General features: G+C 34.8%; 1 protein-coding gene across 1 annotated transcript in view; it reads left to right on the top strand.

Annotated features, from left to right (window-relative positions):
- The window catches only part of LOC106483293 (ATP-binding cassette sub-family C member 12), a 49258-nt gene that overhangs the window by 34196 nt on the left and 1578 nt on the right, over positions 1 to 13484 (top strand). Inside the window, exons 19-28 of the mRNA XM_067302833.1 lie at positions 1174 to 1289; positions 3793 to 3996; positions 4793 to 5019; positions 6417 to 6554; positions 8173 to 8359; positions 9593 to 9682; positions 9815 to 10004; positions 11178 to 11337; positions 12735 to 12813; positions 13134 to 13247. Coding sequence (XP_067158934.1) covers positions 1174 to 1289; positions 3793 to 3996; positions 4793 to 5019; positions 6417 to 6554; positions 8173 to 8359; positions 9593 to 9682; positions 9815 to 10004; positions 11178 to 11337; positions 12735 to 12813; positions 13134 to 13247 — 1505 coding nt within the window. The remainder of the gene's footprint in view (positions 1 to 1173; positions 1290 to 3792; positions 3997 to 4792; positions 5020 to 6416; positions 6555 to 8172; positions 8360 to 9592; positions 9683 to 9814; positions 10005 to 11177; positions 11338 to 12734; positions 12814 to 13133; positions 13248 to 13484) is intronic.

The following is a 13484-nucleotide window of genomic DNA, read 5'->3' as shown; positions in this document are numbered from 1 at the left end:
TTTCACTTTTCAATGTACAATTGCATTTTTAAAAATAGGGTTCACTAGGTCTCTGTTCTACTCCTTTCATCCAAACCTTTTACGTGCACAGTATCAAATTGAGTTGTTCTTTGTTTCAGCTAAAGATACCTGCTTTAATTTTTATTAGAATGTGACAACCATACTACATTAAAGAATATATTTTTCAAAAAAAAAATTACAAACTTTTGAAAGATGTATAAACTAGAAAGACAGACTGCTTCCTCCTTCTCCTCTTTAAAGAAAAATCTTTTAACAAAAAAAATCATCGAAAAAAATATAGAAAAATCAGACACTGCACAGCCAGAGTGAAAATTAAGCAGCTACATTTGGTTCTCACTAAGATCTTATCAAAACCTGGAACATCTTGGTATTGATCAAGTGCATTATAGTAAGAAGTCAGCAGTGAAACTCAGATATGATAGATATATTTCCAGGGTATTCAGATATGAGATCATGTTTAAAGGCAATTGCAAACTAGAATCATTTACAAATATTTTGTTATTTAATGGCATATGTGCTCTTTATCCATATGATATTATTCTGTTGATCTTGAGCACTCTAAAAAGAGGACTGAGACCCATCTAACAAATTTTTACAGGTGCATTATCAATTTTGAGAATCTCTGTTGGATTTGGGCCCAGTGTGTATTGCTGACTGAACACTGGCTCTTTTAGAAAGATTCAGGACTTTTGTGCAACGTCCTGTCATTTCTCATAATATGCTCACAAAAATATTTTCTCTCAGTCATTACTTTAATGAAAAGTCACTCAGAAAGAGTATATCATGCATGAGATGTATATTCACATGAAAAATTTTGTTTAACATGAGCAACGACCAAAGAGTCTGCTCCTTTGGCATGCTTCTGATAAATGCCAAGTTAGATATTCCCCTGTATACAAACTAAGTTTTGATGTTTTTATTAAGATTTTATTTGGGCAGAATTTAAATTAATGTCACTAAGCAAAAAAGAATTATACAATTATTCTCCCCATTCCCATTTTTGTAAATGGAAGTTCTACACGTATAAGGAAGGAAAAACAGGTAAGAGTTAAGTAATAACATCTCTGCTGAAAAGCTATCCAGCAGATTATACAAATATCATGTGTTAAATTTCTTCTACTCCATCAATTTGGTGCTATGTTCCATTTCTAGGTTTCACATTATCTTCCTTCATAGTGCTCCTTTTCATGCTGATGATCGGCTCTTCAGCCTTCAGTAACTGGTGGCTGAGTTTCTGGGTAGAGCAAGACTCAGAGGTATGTGCACAAGTGTAATAATTTTATGGTTAATTTCTGATTCTTAGAGGGATGGTTATAAACATATTTGAGCAATATGAGCAATAAAGATCAAATCTATTTTATTTTATTTATATTTGTAACATACTTAGTATTACAGAATTAGGGCATTTGCACTGTTCCTTTTTTTCAGCTACAACTGCAGATTAATCTTTTATTAATCTTAATTTCTCTCCATCTCAGTAATTGCACATCCCTCTTTTATGGTCTTTGTCAACCTCTTGTGCCTCCCTTTCAGAGCCACCCTCTTCTCCTGGGATCTTTCTGAAGTTGTTCTTAAAGTGTCCTGGGCTGTTAATACTGTTTACACAGTGCTCACTGTTTACATTTAATCAGTGTTTATGTTATTATCCATTATTTATTATCATTACGTTATTATTATACATGAACTTAGCTTATATTACTACAACTACTTTGCTCTCTCCAAGTAAATGTATTATATCCCTGCTTTCTTCAGTATTTCTCCCTCCCTTCCAATGTGCCATTCCTGTTTTCCTGTGGTCTCCACAGACTCAATCTGTATCATCCTTTCAGAACTGTATTTATACAATAACCGCCTTGGACACTCATACATTTCCCACAGTTACAGGTTCCTTTGGAATCCTCCTTTTGTATTCCCCAAAGCATAGGATTTCATTTCTCATCTCTCTCCTGCCCACTGATTCATATAACTAAAATGTCACTGACATTTTTTTTCTTTAATTTCTGCAGTACAGAATAAAGTTGACTGACTAGCATATAGGGACATGCTTTTCAGGAGTTCAAAGCTGTGTAAATTATTTATGTCTCTGCACTTTCCCACACTAGACTGTAGACAGGACTCATGCACTGATCTGTAATCAGTGTACTGATTTGAACAGAACGCAATCAGATTTCAGATGGCTATCATGAATTAAGAGTGACTTCGTACTAAAATGCACCCCCCTCACCACCACCACGTAAGAGATTATTAAAGAAATGCTTGGGCAAATCAGTTGACTATATTTCTGAAAGGCATCATATAGCCAGCTCTTAGACCGGGATAGTCCACTGACTTCCCCTTCCCCTTTTCTAAATACTACTGAAAAATGCTTTAAGAAGTTACTTAGCTACTGAGAGGAGCAGCAGAAAGCAAGTAAGGCAAGCACAAAACATAACCTTACCTAGTGCTACAAACATTCTCCCTGTTACTGATTAAAAGCTTACAAAATAAATGTTGTCAGCTCACTTCATCCCCAAATGTAGGTTTCCTACAAAACTTTCACCAACTTTATATTAATATACATGAAAACAACTTAGGAATAAAATTTCAATATCCTGTGTTTGTAACCCCTAACAATATTAATGTCAGTCTACTGTTATTAGAACTATAAAACAAAATTCTCAGCTTCATCTGTTTTCCTCCTAAAAGGATGAAACAGAAATGCAAATTAACCATAAGCAGAAAAAAGTAAAAGATATTTTTAATAACATACTTGTTTTATTTAATAACAGACTAAAAATGTTGTTATAGATGGATGCCTTTGTCAGGCTCTTTGGATAGATTCAGTGTTTCTCCTTACTTTATCTTTTTCTTCTTCCTACCTTGATTGTTACTATATCCAGAAAGGAGGAATTAAAATGCTCCTAAAAATATTCCATTCACTTCTTTGCAGCCATTTGACCCTTTTTTCCCCAAGAATCACAGTAAGAACTCTGACAACTGTCCCTGTTTTGAACTGAACAAGGGTGGGTTTTAGAAAACACCTGCAGCTTACCCTATGCAAAATTCTGAATTCAAGGTATTCATATAATTTGACAGATACAATGGGAGTGCATGAAGCTGTAAAAATATTATTCCTGGAAGAAGAGATATCTAGCAATCCGAAATACATTACAGCCATCTGAAACTTGTTACAACAACAAGGAGCTCAGATATATCTTAAAAGGCTCAAAAAGATTATCCCCTATAACTGTTAACTTTATACTGTCTGTGAAACATCTCTGTTTAGTGGAGGAAATAGCACAAATAACCAGGCTATTCAGAACCCTAAAGAAAAGTCTTTAAGCATTTAATATGGATGAAAATGGAAAAATCAACAGCCAAATCAAATGGAAAGTCAATTAAAAGAAGATAACTTAAATATAGGTCAAAACACAGTTCTTAAATGGTGGAACTGAACACTGTAAAGCTTTATAGAGTACTGAGCTAATACATCTGCAAAATTATTACAAAAACTTAATGAACTTTAAAATTGACAAAATCTTAAAAACACTCTACAATAAAAAATGACATCTGTCTGATAAGAGAGCTGTATCAAGAAATTTACTGTGCATGAAAATCCCATATTTTTCCTTCAGACACAAAAGAATTTTCAGGAGAAAGCAGAGAAGAGGAGGTACTTTCTATTTTAGGTGCCTTGTCTTCCTCCACTCCTATGAGCTAGATAGCTGTTTATCATTGTATCAGCAAAGATCTAAGGTTTAAACCATCGTTTTGTTTCTTTTTGTTTTAAAGGAAAACTACCAATTTTTGGATAATGAAGCAAAAGGCACTTCTGTGCTGGCAAGCACCTCAGATAACCCTACAATGCACTTTTTTCGCTTAATCTATGGAATTAGCATGGTGACCATGATCATACTAAGCATCGTTAAAGGGTTTGTTTTTACAAAGACAACATTAAAGGCTTCTTCTACACTACATGATAGTTTATTTTGTAAGGTAAAGCAACTACTTTTCCATTTATATTTAGTAAAGAATACTTATTTAATATTAATTTATTTTATCTAGACTTCTTTCACAGTCAATGGAGAGAAAGAGAAACTTCTAAAATGAGATTCATGCTGTTCTGAGATAAAATACCTGAAACATTTCAGATGAACAAATCTCTAAAAGTGTGTATTTTTCACCAGTGACCATAAAGAGAGTTTAGGTAACTGGCTCAGATGCAGAAATCTGCATTATAGCTATCTGAGACACATTAGATGAATCCAAGCCTTCAGATCAGGTTTTCTGTTATTATAAAAATACTACCTATAAAAACGTCTTAATAATGAATATTCACAAAATGTCTAAACCCTCTACAGTGAAAAACTCTCTGTAAATAGAAACTAGTATTCTGTCAACCTGGATCTATACAGGGAACATAGCACTTCTAATTTGCTAAAACATAAAGGCACTATTTTTCCGGTACAAGTCGCAGAACAGCTGAGTGGAGGTAGTATGATTATGCTCTGAAATCATTAAGTCCTTGATATCCTGACTCTCATGCATTTATTTTGTTTTTACTTACAAAAGCAAAAAGAAAAAGGCTTTAAGTCGTGTTTATTTTACTTTCAAAAGCTTTACTTTACTTTCAAAGGCTGCTTTATAAACACTGATGTTATAAAAGCTATAATAAAATTCTGTTTGCTACTCCTATAATTTTAATCTTAGCCAAGATTAAAGCTCACTATGTAAATTCTAAATACAGTAAAAGAGACTACCATCTGATTCTGCTCTTTCCCTTTATCCACAGATCTTGCAGAGTCCAATGAGTTTCTTTGATACAACTCCCACTGGCAGGCTAATGAACCTTTTTTCTAATAATATGGATGAATTGGATGTGAGCCTTCCATTTCACGCTGAGAATTTTTTGCAGCAGTTTTTTATGGTCTTCTTTATTCTAGTCATAATAGCCCTTGTTTTTCCTTTTCTTCTAATTGCAGTTGCTATCATAGCTATTATTTTTGTTCTTCTTTTTAAGTAAGTTGATGTACTATTCTTTCAAAGTATTTTAAGTGATTTGAATTATTTTTTGACCTGTAGAAATTTAGTGTGTGCTTTTGTATTTTATTATTAAGCTTCAGATTCTTTTGTAAAGGCTTATCAGAAGCTGAGAACTATAGAACCAAGTATCTTAAAGAGCAAGCACATCAGGCAGAAAATGGCAAGCTGTCAATTATTTTCTGCTTTTTATATAAATGACTACATTCAGTCTTTGGTTAAACTATCTTCTGCTAATAGACAAAAGTCTCTTTATCTGTCCAGAGGGAGATTACAGAGTGAGACGTCATCCACTACTGTCTCTTCACCCAGTGCCCTATAGCTATCAAAGACCCAGAAATAGGCCAGGTTAGCAGGAGTGGCATAATGAAGCAGCTGGAATTCAATGCTGTAGCACATGATAGGCAGCATCCAGCAATGCAGGAATTATCATAATTCAAAGACACTTTCTCACATTCAACCACTGCCCCAGAGTTTCCAATTCTTGTGAAAGACAGATGTTTGATTAGGTGTGTTGCTTTTCCTCAAGCTTCTCTCCCCTTTCGACAATATACTATTACAGTATTTTTCATTGATTTTCTTGTATGCACACAGAAATATGCAAGACATTATAGTCTCTCAATTTTTAAAATGTGTTGTCAGATTTCATTATTCATAATACATCTGTAGCGAAATGAAACAAAATACTTTCTGGGCAAGTATCTTGTATTCCTTCATTACTAATGCATTATGAGGACTGAAATATGACAGGGGATTCTGAGGACTGAAAGTGCATTAGCAGCATTCTTCCATACTACAAACTTCATGGAAGACCTGAGGAGAAACAAGGTATGAAATGGCAAGTGCGGTCAGAGTTTTCAACAAACTAGTGACTTGAGATAACTTGAAGGGTACTGATTCAAATAATGGTAGCTACCATTCAAATACCTCTAGCTTTTACAGGTGTTTTAAGCTAATATAAATATCTATAGATAGATAGATACCTAAACTATTTCTTTGTTGAAAGTGCAAGCCAGTAGGCTGTCCTCTACACAGGAAATACAGGGACTATTTTCTTATTGGCTTCTGAGGGTGCAAAATTTTTTAAAACCTAGAAGTAAGAGATAAGGTTATAGTCTCAATTTTCTCTAAATTGAAAGTAGAAGTCAGTTGATAAGAAAAAGCAAAGCAGAGACTGTAGCATAGTTAAGCATTCTTGGGAGATACAGACAATTATAGAGCACAAATCCAAGAGCTGTCATTGTACAGGCATTGAAAAGTTTCAGTTCAAATCACTTGCATGCAGCAGTGTCATTATCAAATTATTAGCTATGATTTACACCCACAGGTTTTGCTGGCATATAAAACATGTACACTGTGTTTCTGTTGTGTTACAGAATTTTTCAGAGAACTATCCAACAACTAAAAAGAATGGAAAATATCAGCAGATCACCCCTGTCGTCTCATACAACTTCTTCTGTGCAAGGTCTCAGTGTAATTCATGCTTATGACAAAAAAGACAGCTATATCAACCAGTAAGATAAATAGAATACAACTAAATATTCTTTGTTTTACTTTGGCTCTGATTTAAATAGGTAACACTGCCTTCAGATTCAATTGACCGTGGATACTGTAGGCTGGTATCCCCTGTGACCTTGATGAAACCATGACAAGGTGATAAAAGAAGGGTCTTACCAAAGGTATCATGCTACACAAGCTGCAAAGATCCTGTAGATTTTTATATTTAGAAAATGGGCAGCCACAGGGATACTACCGGTTTCCACTACAGAATCTCAACAGAACCGTACAAAAAACATTAAACATCCAATCTCACTGTGACAATTTTCAAAAACAGCATATGCTTTTACTTTTGAGTTTTAAGCAATCTCTAAGACCCTTTTAAAGAGATAAGGTTCAATGACTCTCACTAATGGGTTCATAAAGCAATAGAGACTTACACAGAAAAAGAACAAAACCTGCAGGCTTGATTTTCACTGTCACAAACTGGACAATAGCTCCATTGTCTAGAGGTGACAAAATCCTGGAAGTTCTCTTAGCCATTCTTATTTTATGGTCCACAGAGTCGCAAAAAGGAATATCACTTGTAAATTACTCTTACTTTAGACATGTAGTGGGTGATCAGTGATCTAGCCCACCACAACTCCTTGCTTTCTTTAGTTCCACCAGGGCTTCTTAGGGGAAACACTTTTTTAAATTTCTCAGGGCTACTGGTTACTACAGATCCATATCTAACAGCAGTAGCCCCCATCCTTCCCATTTTTGTCTCCTCTGGCAACTCACACATTCACAGCTGCTCCCCACCATTGCCATTTCTCTCTCCCTCCTCCAAAGCCAGGGAGACGCTATGATGCTCCTTGCTGCACAGCCAACAGGAATGCAGAATGATTCCTGTACTCCCTAGCCCTGGGGCAGGAGCTGTCCTTCTCAAACTGTGTCCAGTTTGAGACATGCCTCCTCACATGGCCCAGTGTTAGTGTGACGTGACACAGGTAGCAAGAATGGAGGTCCAGCCCTTCCCCTTCATCTTACTTGTCTTACAGGTGCCGTCCCTACATTTGGGCACAAAGGGGTTTTACCGCTGCATGTCTCCTCAGGGAAGCCAACTGTCTCAAAGAGAGGAGGAAGGCAGGTCCAGAGCCCACTGGCCCAGCATAGATTAGAGAATGGATCACAGGGGATTTGTTTAAACTGGTTTTGTTTTGTAAAGAGACAGAAGATTGAGTACACCCAAGAAGAATGATCCTCTATTAAACTAATATGGGAAGGTTTGGGAGCTGGAAACAGAGCACCTGTTATGAAGTATATTCCCAAAGTGACAAGCACTGATCCAAGCATCTTCATCATATGGTAGCAGAGCGGAGAGAATGCCTGACCTGCAGGATTCTCCTCAGAATTATAGTACTTGCCTTGGAAAATGTTGCAGTGTAAACTGACTCTTCATAAATCTGTAATAATCGTGGGCATGCCTACTTTAGGCAGCTGTGCTTGCATAATATTACGAGTAAAAGCATTCATGAAGCTTATAGTTAAAAAAAAAAAAAAAAAAACTACTTCATCTCTTGGCATGAAACTTTCATTTATGTTAAAACCTATCTATGTAAAACTGAATGTTCATTTTTGCCTTCATTACAGGTTTAAAAAGTTAAATAATGAAAATGCCAAACATTTTCTGTTATTCAATTGTGCATTACGCTGGTTTGCAGTTAGAATGGATATCCTCATGAGTTTTGTGACTTTGATCGTGGCTCTATTTGTTGTTCTGAGCCCTCCTTCCATAAGTGCTGCATCAAAAGGCTTGACATTATCCTATATCATCCAGGTGAAACAAATTATTTGTAGGTTAATCTTGTTAAATTACAATACTACATGTAATTTTCTTATGTTAGCCAATGTTTATACAATACAGTTCAAGAATTATATTCTCTTGGGCCATATTCTATCCTATTTATAATCAGACAGTATTCTGCAAGCATGTCAAGCTAAAGCAATGAAAAAGGAGGCGAGAGATAAAAGTCAATACTTTAGAAAGAGCTTTTGTACAACAAGTTGTACATGTAGCTAATGTATATTTCATTGTTACTGAATATGTATTTCATTTCACACAAATTCACCATTATAGCTTGCTAAACTCAATTGTAATATCTTTTTTAAATGAAATTGAAACTATTTCATTATGGGCAAAGCCAAGACTGTACTTTCTTCAAATTTAGCAAAGTATGTCCCAGTTGTCATTACGGTCTTTGTGTACTATTAAACACAAAAATAAGTAATTGTTCTTCGCATAGGTGTTTAGCATATGGAAATATAACTTAGTTTTGTTTAGAATGCATAGGAGAAAATGAATCACAGTTTGCTTCATGGGCACAAAAAGGAATTAGAATTGCTTTCTTCATAAAGAAATAAAAGCAAAAGTTATTTTTGTCTTAAAAGCATCCCCACTTTACAGTCTTAAGCTACACCTTTTTTTTTTAAACTATTTTGCCGCTTGCAGTGCAGCTACTTAAGTATTTCCAATCATAATAAAACCCTGAGATGCAAAAAGCTTTTTTTCTTCACCTTAGCCTTTTTTCACCTCAGTCCATTACTTTTATTTATATTTAAAACTCAAATATTTACTTAAAATTAATGGAAGAGGAATAAATACACTATAAGAACATTGCTGCTGGATTATTAATGTTGTTAAAAATACATATTTAGTTAAAATTTCACAGTAAATATACTATCTAATGCATTTTATTGATTCTGGAACATCTCCTAACAGTAAGAACTGAGGCTAGGAAAAACACAGGATTTCTCATCAAACTGTGAAAGATATTTTTCTAGCTCCTGCAGCTTGGCAGTCTCCACAGGCAGTTGTAATAGCTTGGAATTTGCCTCAGGGTCTATTACTGAACTCTGTTGTTGATAAGCTTTTGTACTGCTTCACTCTCTTAAGCATCCTTTTACTTTGATTGTTCAATTTTCTCTCCTCAACAGAGCTATTATAGATAAAAATGAACAAGAGGTGATTTTCCAACAGTTATACCAAAAATTTTTTCTGTTTAAATTATAGCTGAGCGGACTTCTCCAAGTATGTGTAAGGACAGGAACAGAGACAGATGCTAAATTTACTTCAGTTGAACAGATAATGCAGTATGTCCTGGTAAGAGCTACCTATAAATGTGGTAGAAAGACCACAACTTATATAAATATTATGAACTCTGTTAAAAAATAACAGTACTATTAAAGTGGATATATTAAGTATTCTACCTTTTTTCCCCTCCCCATTCCTGAGACGCGTGTTCCTGAGGCTCCAAAACATTCGGAATCACTGAAATCTCCCAAAGGTTGGCCGAGTCATGGAGAAATTATATTTAAAAATTATCAAATGAAATACAGAGAAAACAGTCCTTTGGTTCTCACAGGCCTAAATATTAAATTTAACGGTCAAGAAACAATTGGTATTGTTGGAAGAACAGGCTCTGGTAAGATGCAGATTTTTATTTTTCTTTTTGTCAGATTTGTGTTTTCTTGTGCCACCTAATGTCATATTTCTCAAAGACTATTGTTTCTAAATAGATTTATCTAAAAACTGCTTTTATACTATGAAGATCCACCTCTACCACTAAGTCACACTCTTTAATAATCCATACATTGAAAATTTCTGCACTACATACTGCAGGGCTGTACAATGACATTCCAAGACAATTGTAAAGAAGTTACCCCGAATAAAACAGCAACGCCAGTGTAGTGTACTCCATACATGTTAACAAACGACACTGAGAAACATGGATTCTTAGTGCATGTGAAACAGCATGGGAACATGGCAGTACGACTTCTAATCTCTCACACACTGGGATCTAACTTTGGTATCATTATGCAACATCTCATTGTGCCATGTAAATAGATCCTGCAGAGAGGGAGGGCAGTCTTGAAGCCTCCCCTTTAATTACGCACAAACTGCAAAGAAAGTTGTCAGTTCAGCAAATAATGAAAACTATTTTCCCAACTCACGGATATTGGTTTATCCATTCACAGTTCAATAAACATCATAGGTTAAATCAGATTTTATCATCTTTAGTTAATAAAAAGTTTATCAACTTGTGAATTTTCATGGACATTTCTAAATTCTTTATTGCGCATGTCAAATTGCCTATTGCTCATATGGCCTGCTGTACATTAATTTTGTAAGTTGTCTTATATCAGGAGAATTAACTGTGTAGGTTCAATTTTTACATTGTTCATCTAATATACTAATGATCCTTTCTGAAGATTAAAAACCTTAAGTGGCTTTCAGCAAAATTTCAAAGAATGCCCTTATTAAAAAGCAATTTTAATATTACTGGTACACTTTTTAACATGTTCAGAGAGCCCAGAATGAACAAGTAAGGAAAATGAACAAATTTTGCGCACCTTAAAATCACATACTCCTCTCACACACTCCAAATGATGGATGTGGCATAATGATAGGATGGCACAGACACACAACTTTTAACATTTTCCAGTCATGCCCATTATACTGTATTTTATTTGTGGGATGGGGAAAGATATTCCATCAGAGCTCAGTCAGTGAAAAACCTTCCAGATCTGGGCAGTATCCACTTTAGATAATCGTTTAAAAAAAAAAAAAAAATCATTCCATGTTTTATTTCCTACAGGCAAATCTTCCCTAGGAGTGGCACTGTTTCGACTAGTAGAACCCACTGCTGGCACTATCCTAATAGACAACGTGGACATTTGTACAATTAGTTTGCACGACCTAAGAACAAAACTTTCAGTTATTCCTCAAGATCCCGTTCTGTTCATAGGTACAGTAAGGTAGCTGTTGTTACAATTATACATTCACAATTTTTCCATAGTAAAACAAAAAATGATAATACAGTATTTTAGTGTATTTTAAAACTCACACTGCTATTATAGGGGCTTAAAGCCCTGAGATCTCAGCACTGTTTTGTTACTACTACTAATTCCACTAACAGTGAGATCCAAATTCCATTTTAGGTTTCTAAGATGAAGACTGTACACTGCAAACAATCCAAACAAACACTAAGTAGAAGAAAGAAAGTACTAATACTCAATAGAAATAGGAAATGGAGACAGATCTTGGTCAAGATTATGCCTCAAATTTATACAGTCTGAAACAAAGCTGGAAACTAAACCCAAATTTCACATTCATTTACCCAGACATCCTCAGTGAACTAGATTTTTGAGAATAGAACTATATAAAGTACAAACTATTTCAAAGTATTTGAAATAACCCATTTTTTATAGTAAAGTAACTTTTTAACTAGGGGTAAGTGAAACCATTTTTTAAAATTCTCCCTTTTCAGTAGGACATGTGTCGCCACCTTGTACAACATACCGGGTTGAAGAGCTGTTACTTCAAGCTGAGTTCTTCTTAAACCTTTTCTAGCTCCTTCTTTCCCCATTGCAATAGATGATCCCACTCTCCTTCCACCCTACCAGTCCATCTGAAATGTTACTCACAAACATCATCTCTGGCCTTTCATTTCAGCCCTAGCATCTCCACTTTTAAGTTACTACAGTGGTTTCGGACTGTGCACACCTTCTCTTTTACTTATCTTCAAAACGCAGAGTAACAGCATCTTCGGCACATAATGAACGCTGACAGCTTTTGCCCAGTCTCCATTCCCGTTCCTTTTAACTCCTCTCCACCCAATCTTAGGGCCCACTTCATTTTCTTTCGCAAGACTGTCAGTGCCATCTTTCACGTTATGTAGTCTTGGAATACTTTACTCAACTTGTTCACCAAGCTACCCTGATATACCATCCTTTTCACAAAAATAATTTAACAGAAAGGTAAATATAACAAAAGCTTTAATGTGACCAGAGTCAGAAGTGAGGTAAGGAGCAATTACATAAGATGTGCAGCATCAATGATTGCTTGAAGGAAGCTAATATACTTTATAAAAATATAGCTCTCTCTTTAGAACAGTAGTGAGTCCCCAAATGCTATTATCTAGACACTGGGAAAACAGGGCTTTTCTTTCTCTTGGGCTCCCTAAGTACCCAAGTGCAGAAAAATTTGAAGTAGACAAAAAAACAATGAAAATACTCTATAATAAAAATTAAAATAAAATGCATACAGATAAGTTATTTGACCACTCAAATATTTAAAAATAATTGCTTGATAGTTATTTGGCTCTATTATCTTGTGTTTTGCCTCTTTTAAAGACTGTTTCTTCCTCTTTCAGATATAATTTAGATCCTTTCAGTAACTGTACAGATGATCAGATCTGGCAAGCACTTGAAAGAACATTTATGAAAGATACTGTATGTATTTTGGGTTTTCAGTTATAGTTTATTTTCTGATAAAAATACTAAAATGAATCGAAATTCATTTTTATTGACTATTACTGCATATAATTCTTCATGAAGGCTGTAACAATAATAATGAATGTGTATTTCACTTGTGTGAGTATACTATAACTAAAATGTGCTTACTTCATTGTTTCCTCCTTTCAATTTTATACTGTACAACATTGCCAGAAATTCATGACACACAACTAATTATAAAATCAGACAAATGTGCAATGGAGCACAACCAGCATAAAGAATGTATGAAGTCTTGTCATTTTTTTAATGTGCTCTAGATATTAAAACTCCCAGGAAACTTGCAAGCAGTCGTTGTTGAAAACGGAGGGAATTTCTCTGTGGGGGAACGGCAGCTCCTTTGCATGGCAAGAGCACTGCTTCGAAATTCAAAAGTAAGTAACTGAAGTGATTGTTATATTAGATATATATAAAGAAGAATACTCATGTACTACACCCAGTATGTTTTGCCTAAAAATTCCTAAAAAAGAAAAGGGAAAAAGGAACCTAAAAATAACCTATTATTCGTCTGTCATTTACATGACTGGTTTATATGCAAGATCAATTTGACTGAAACTTATTTTTTGTTCCCCCTTTTTTTTTTTTTTTAATTCAAATGTTCAATACTCATG

This window comes from Apteryx mantelli, chromosome 10, assembly GCF_036417845.1.
Source record: "Apteryx mantelli isolate bAptMan1 chromosome 10, bAptMan1.hap1, whole genome shotgun sequence".
Classification (NCBI taxonomy): domain Eukaryota; kingdom Metazoa; phylum Chordata; class Aves; order Apterygiformes; family Apterygidae; genus Apteryx; species Apteryx mantelli.
This window is presented reverse-complemented; position numbering and strand designations above follow the sequence as displayed.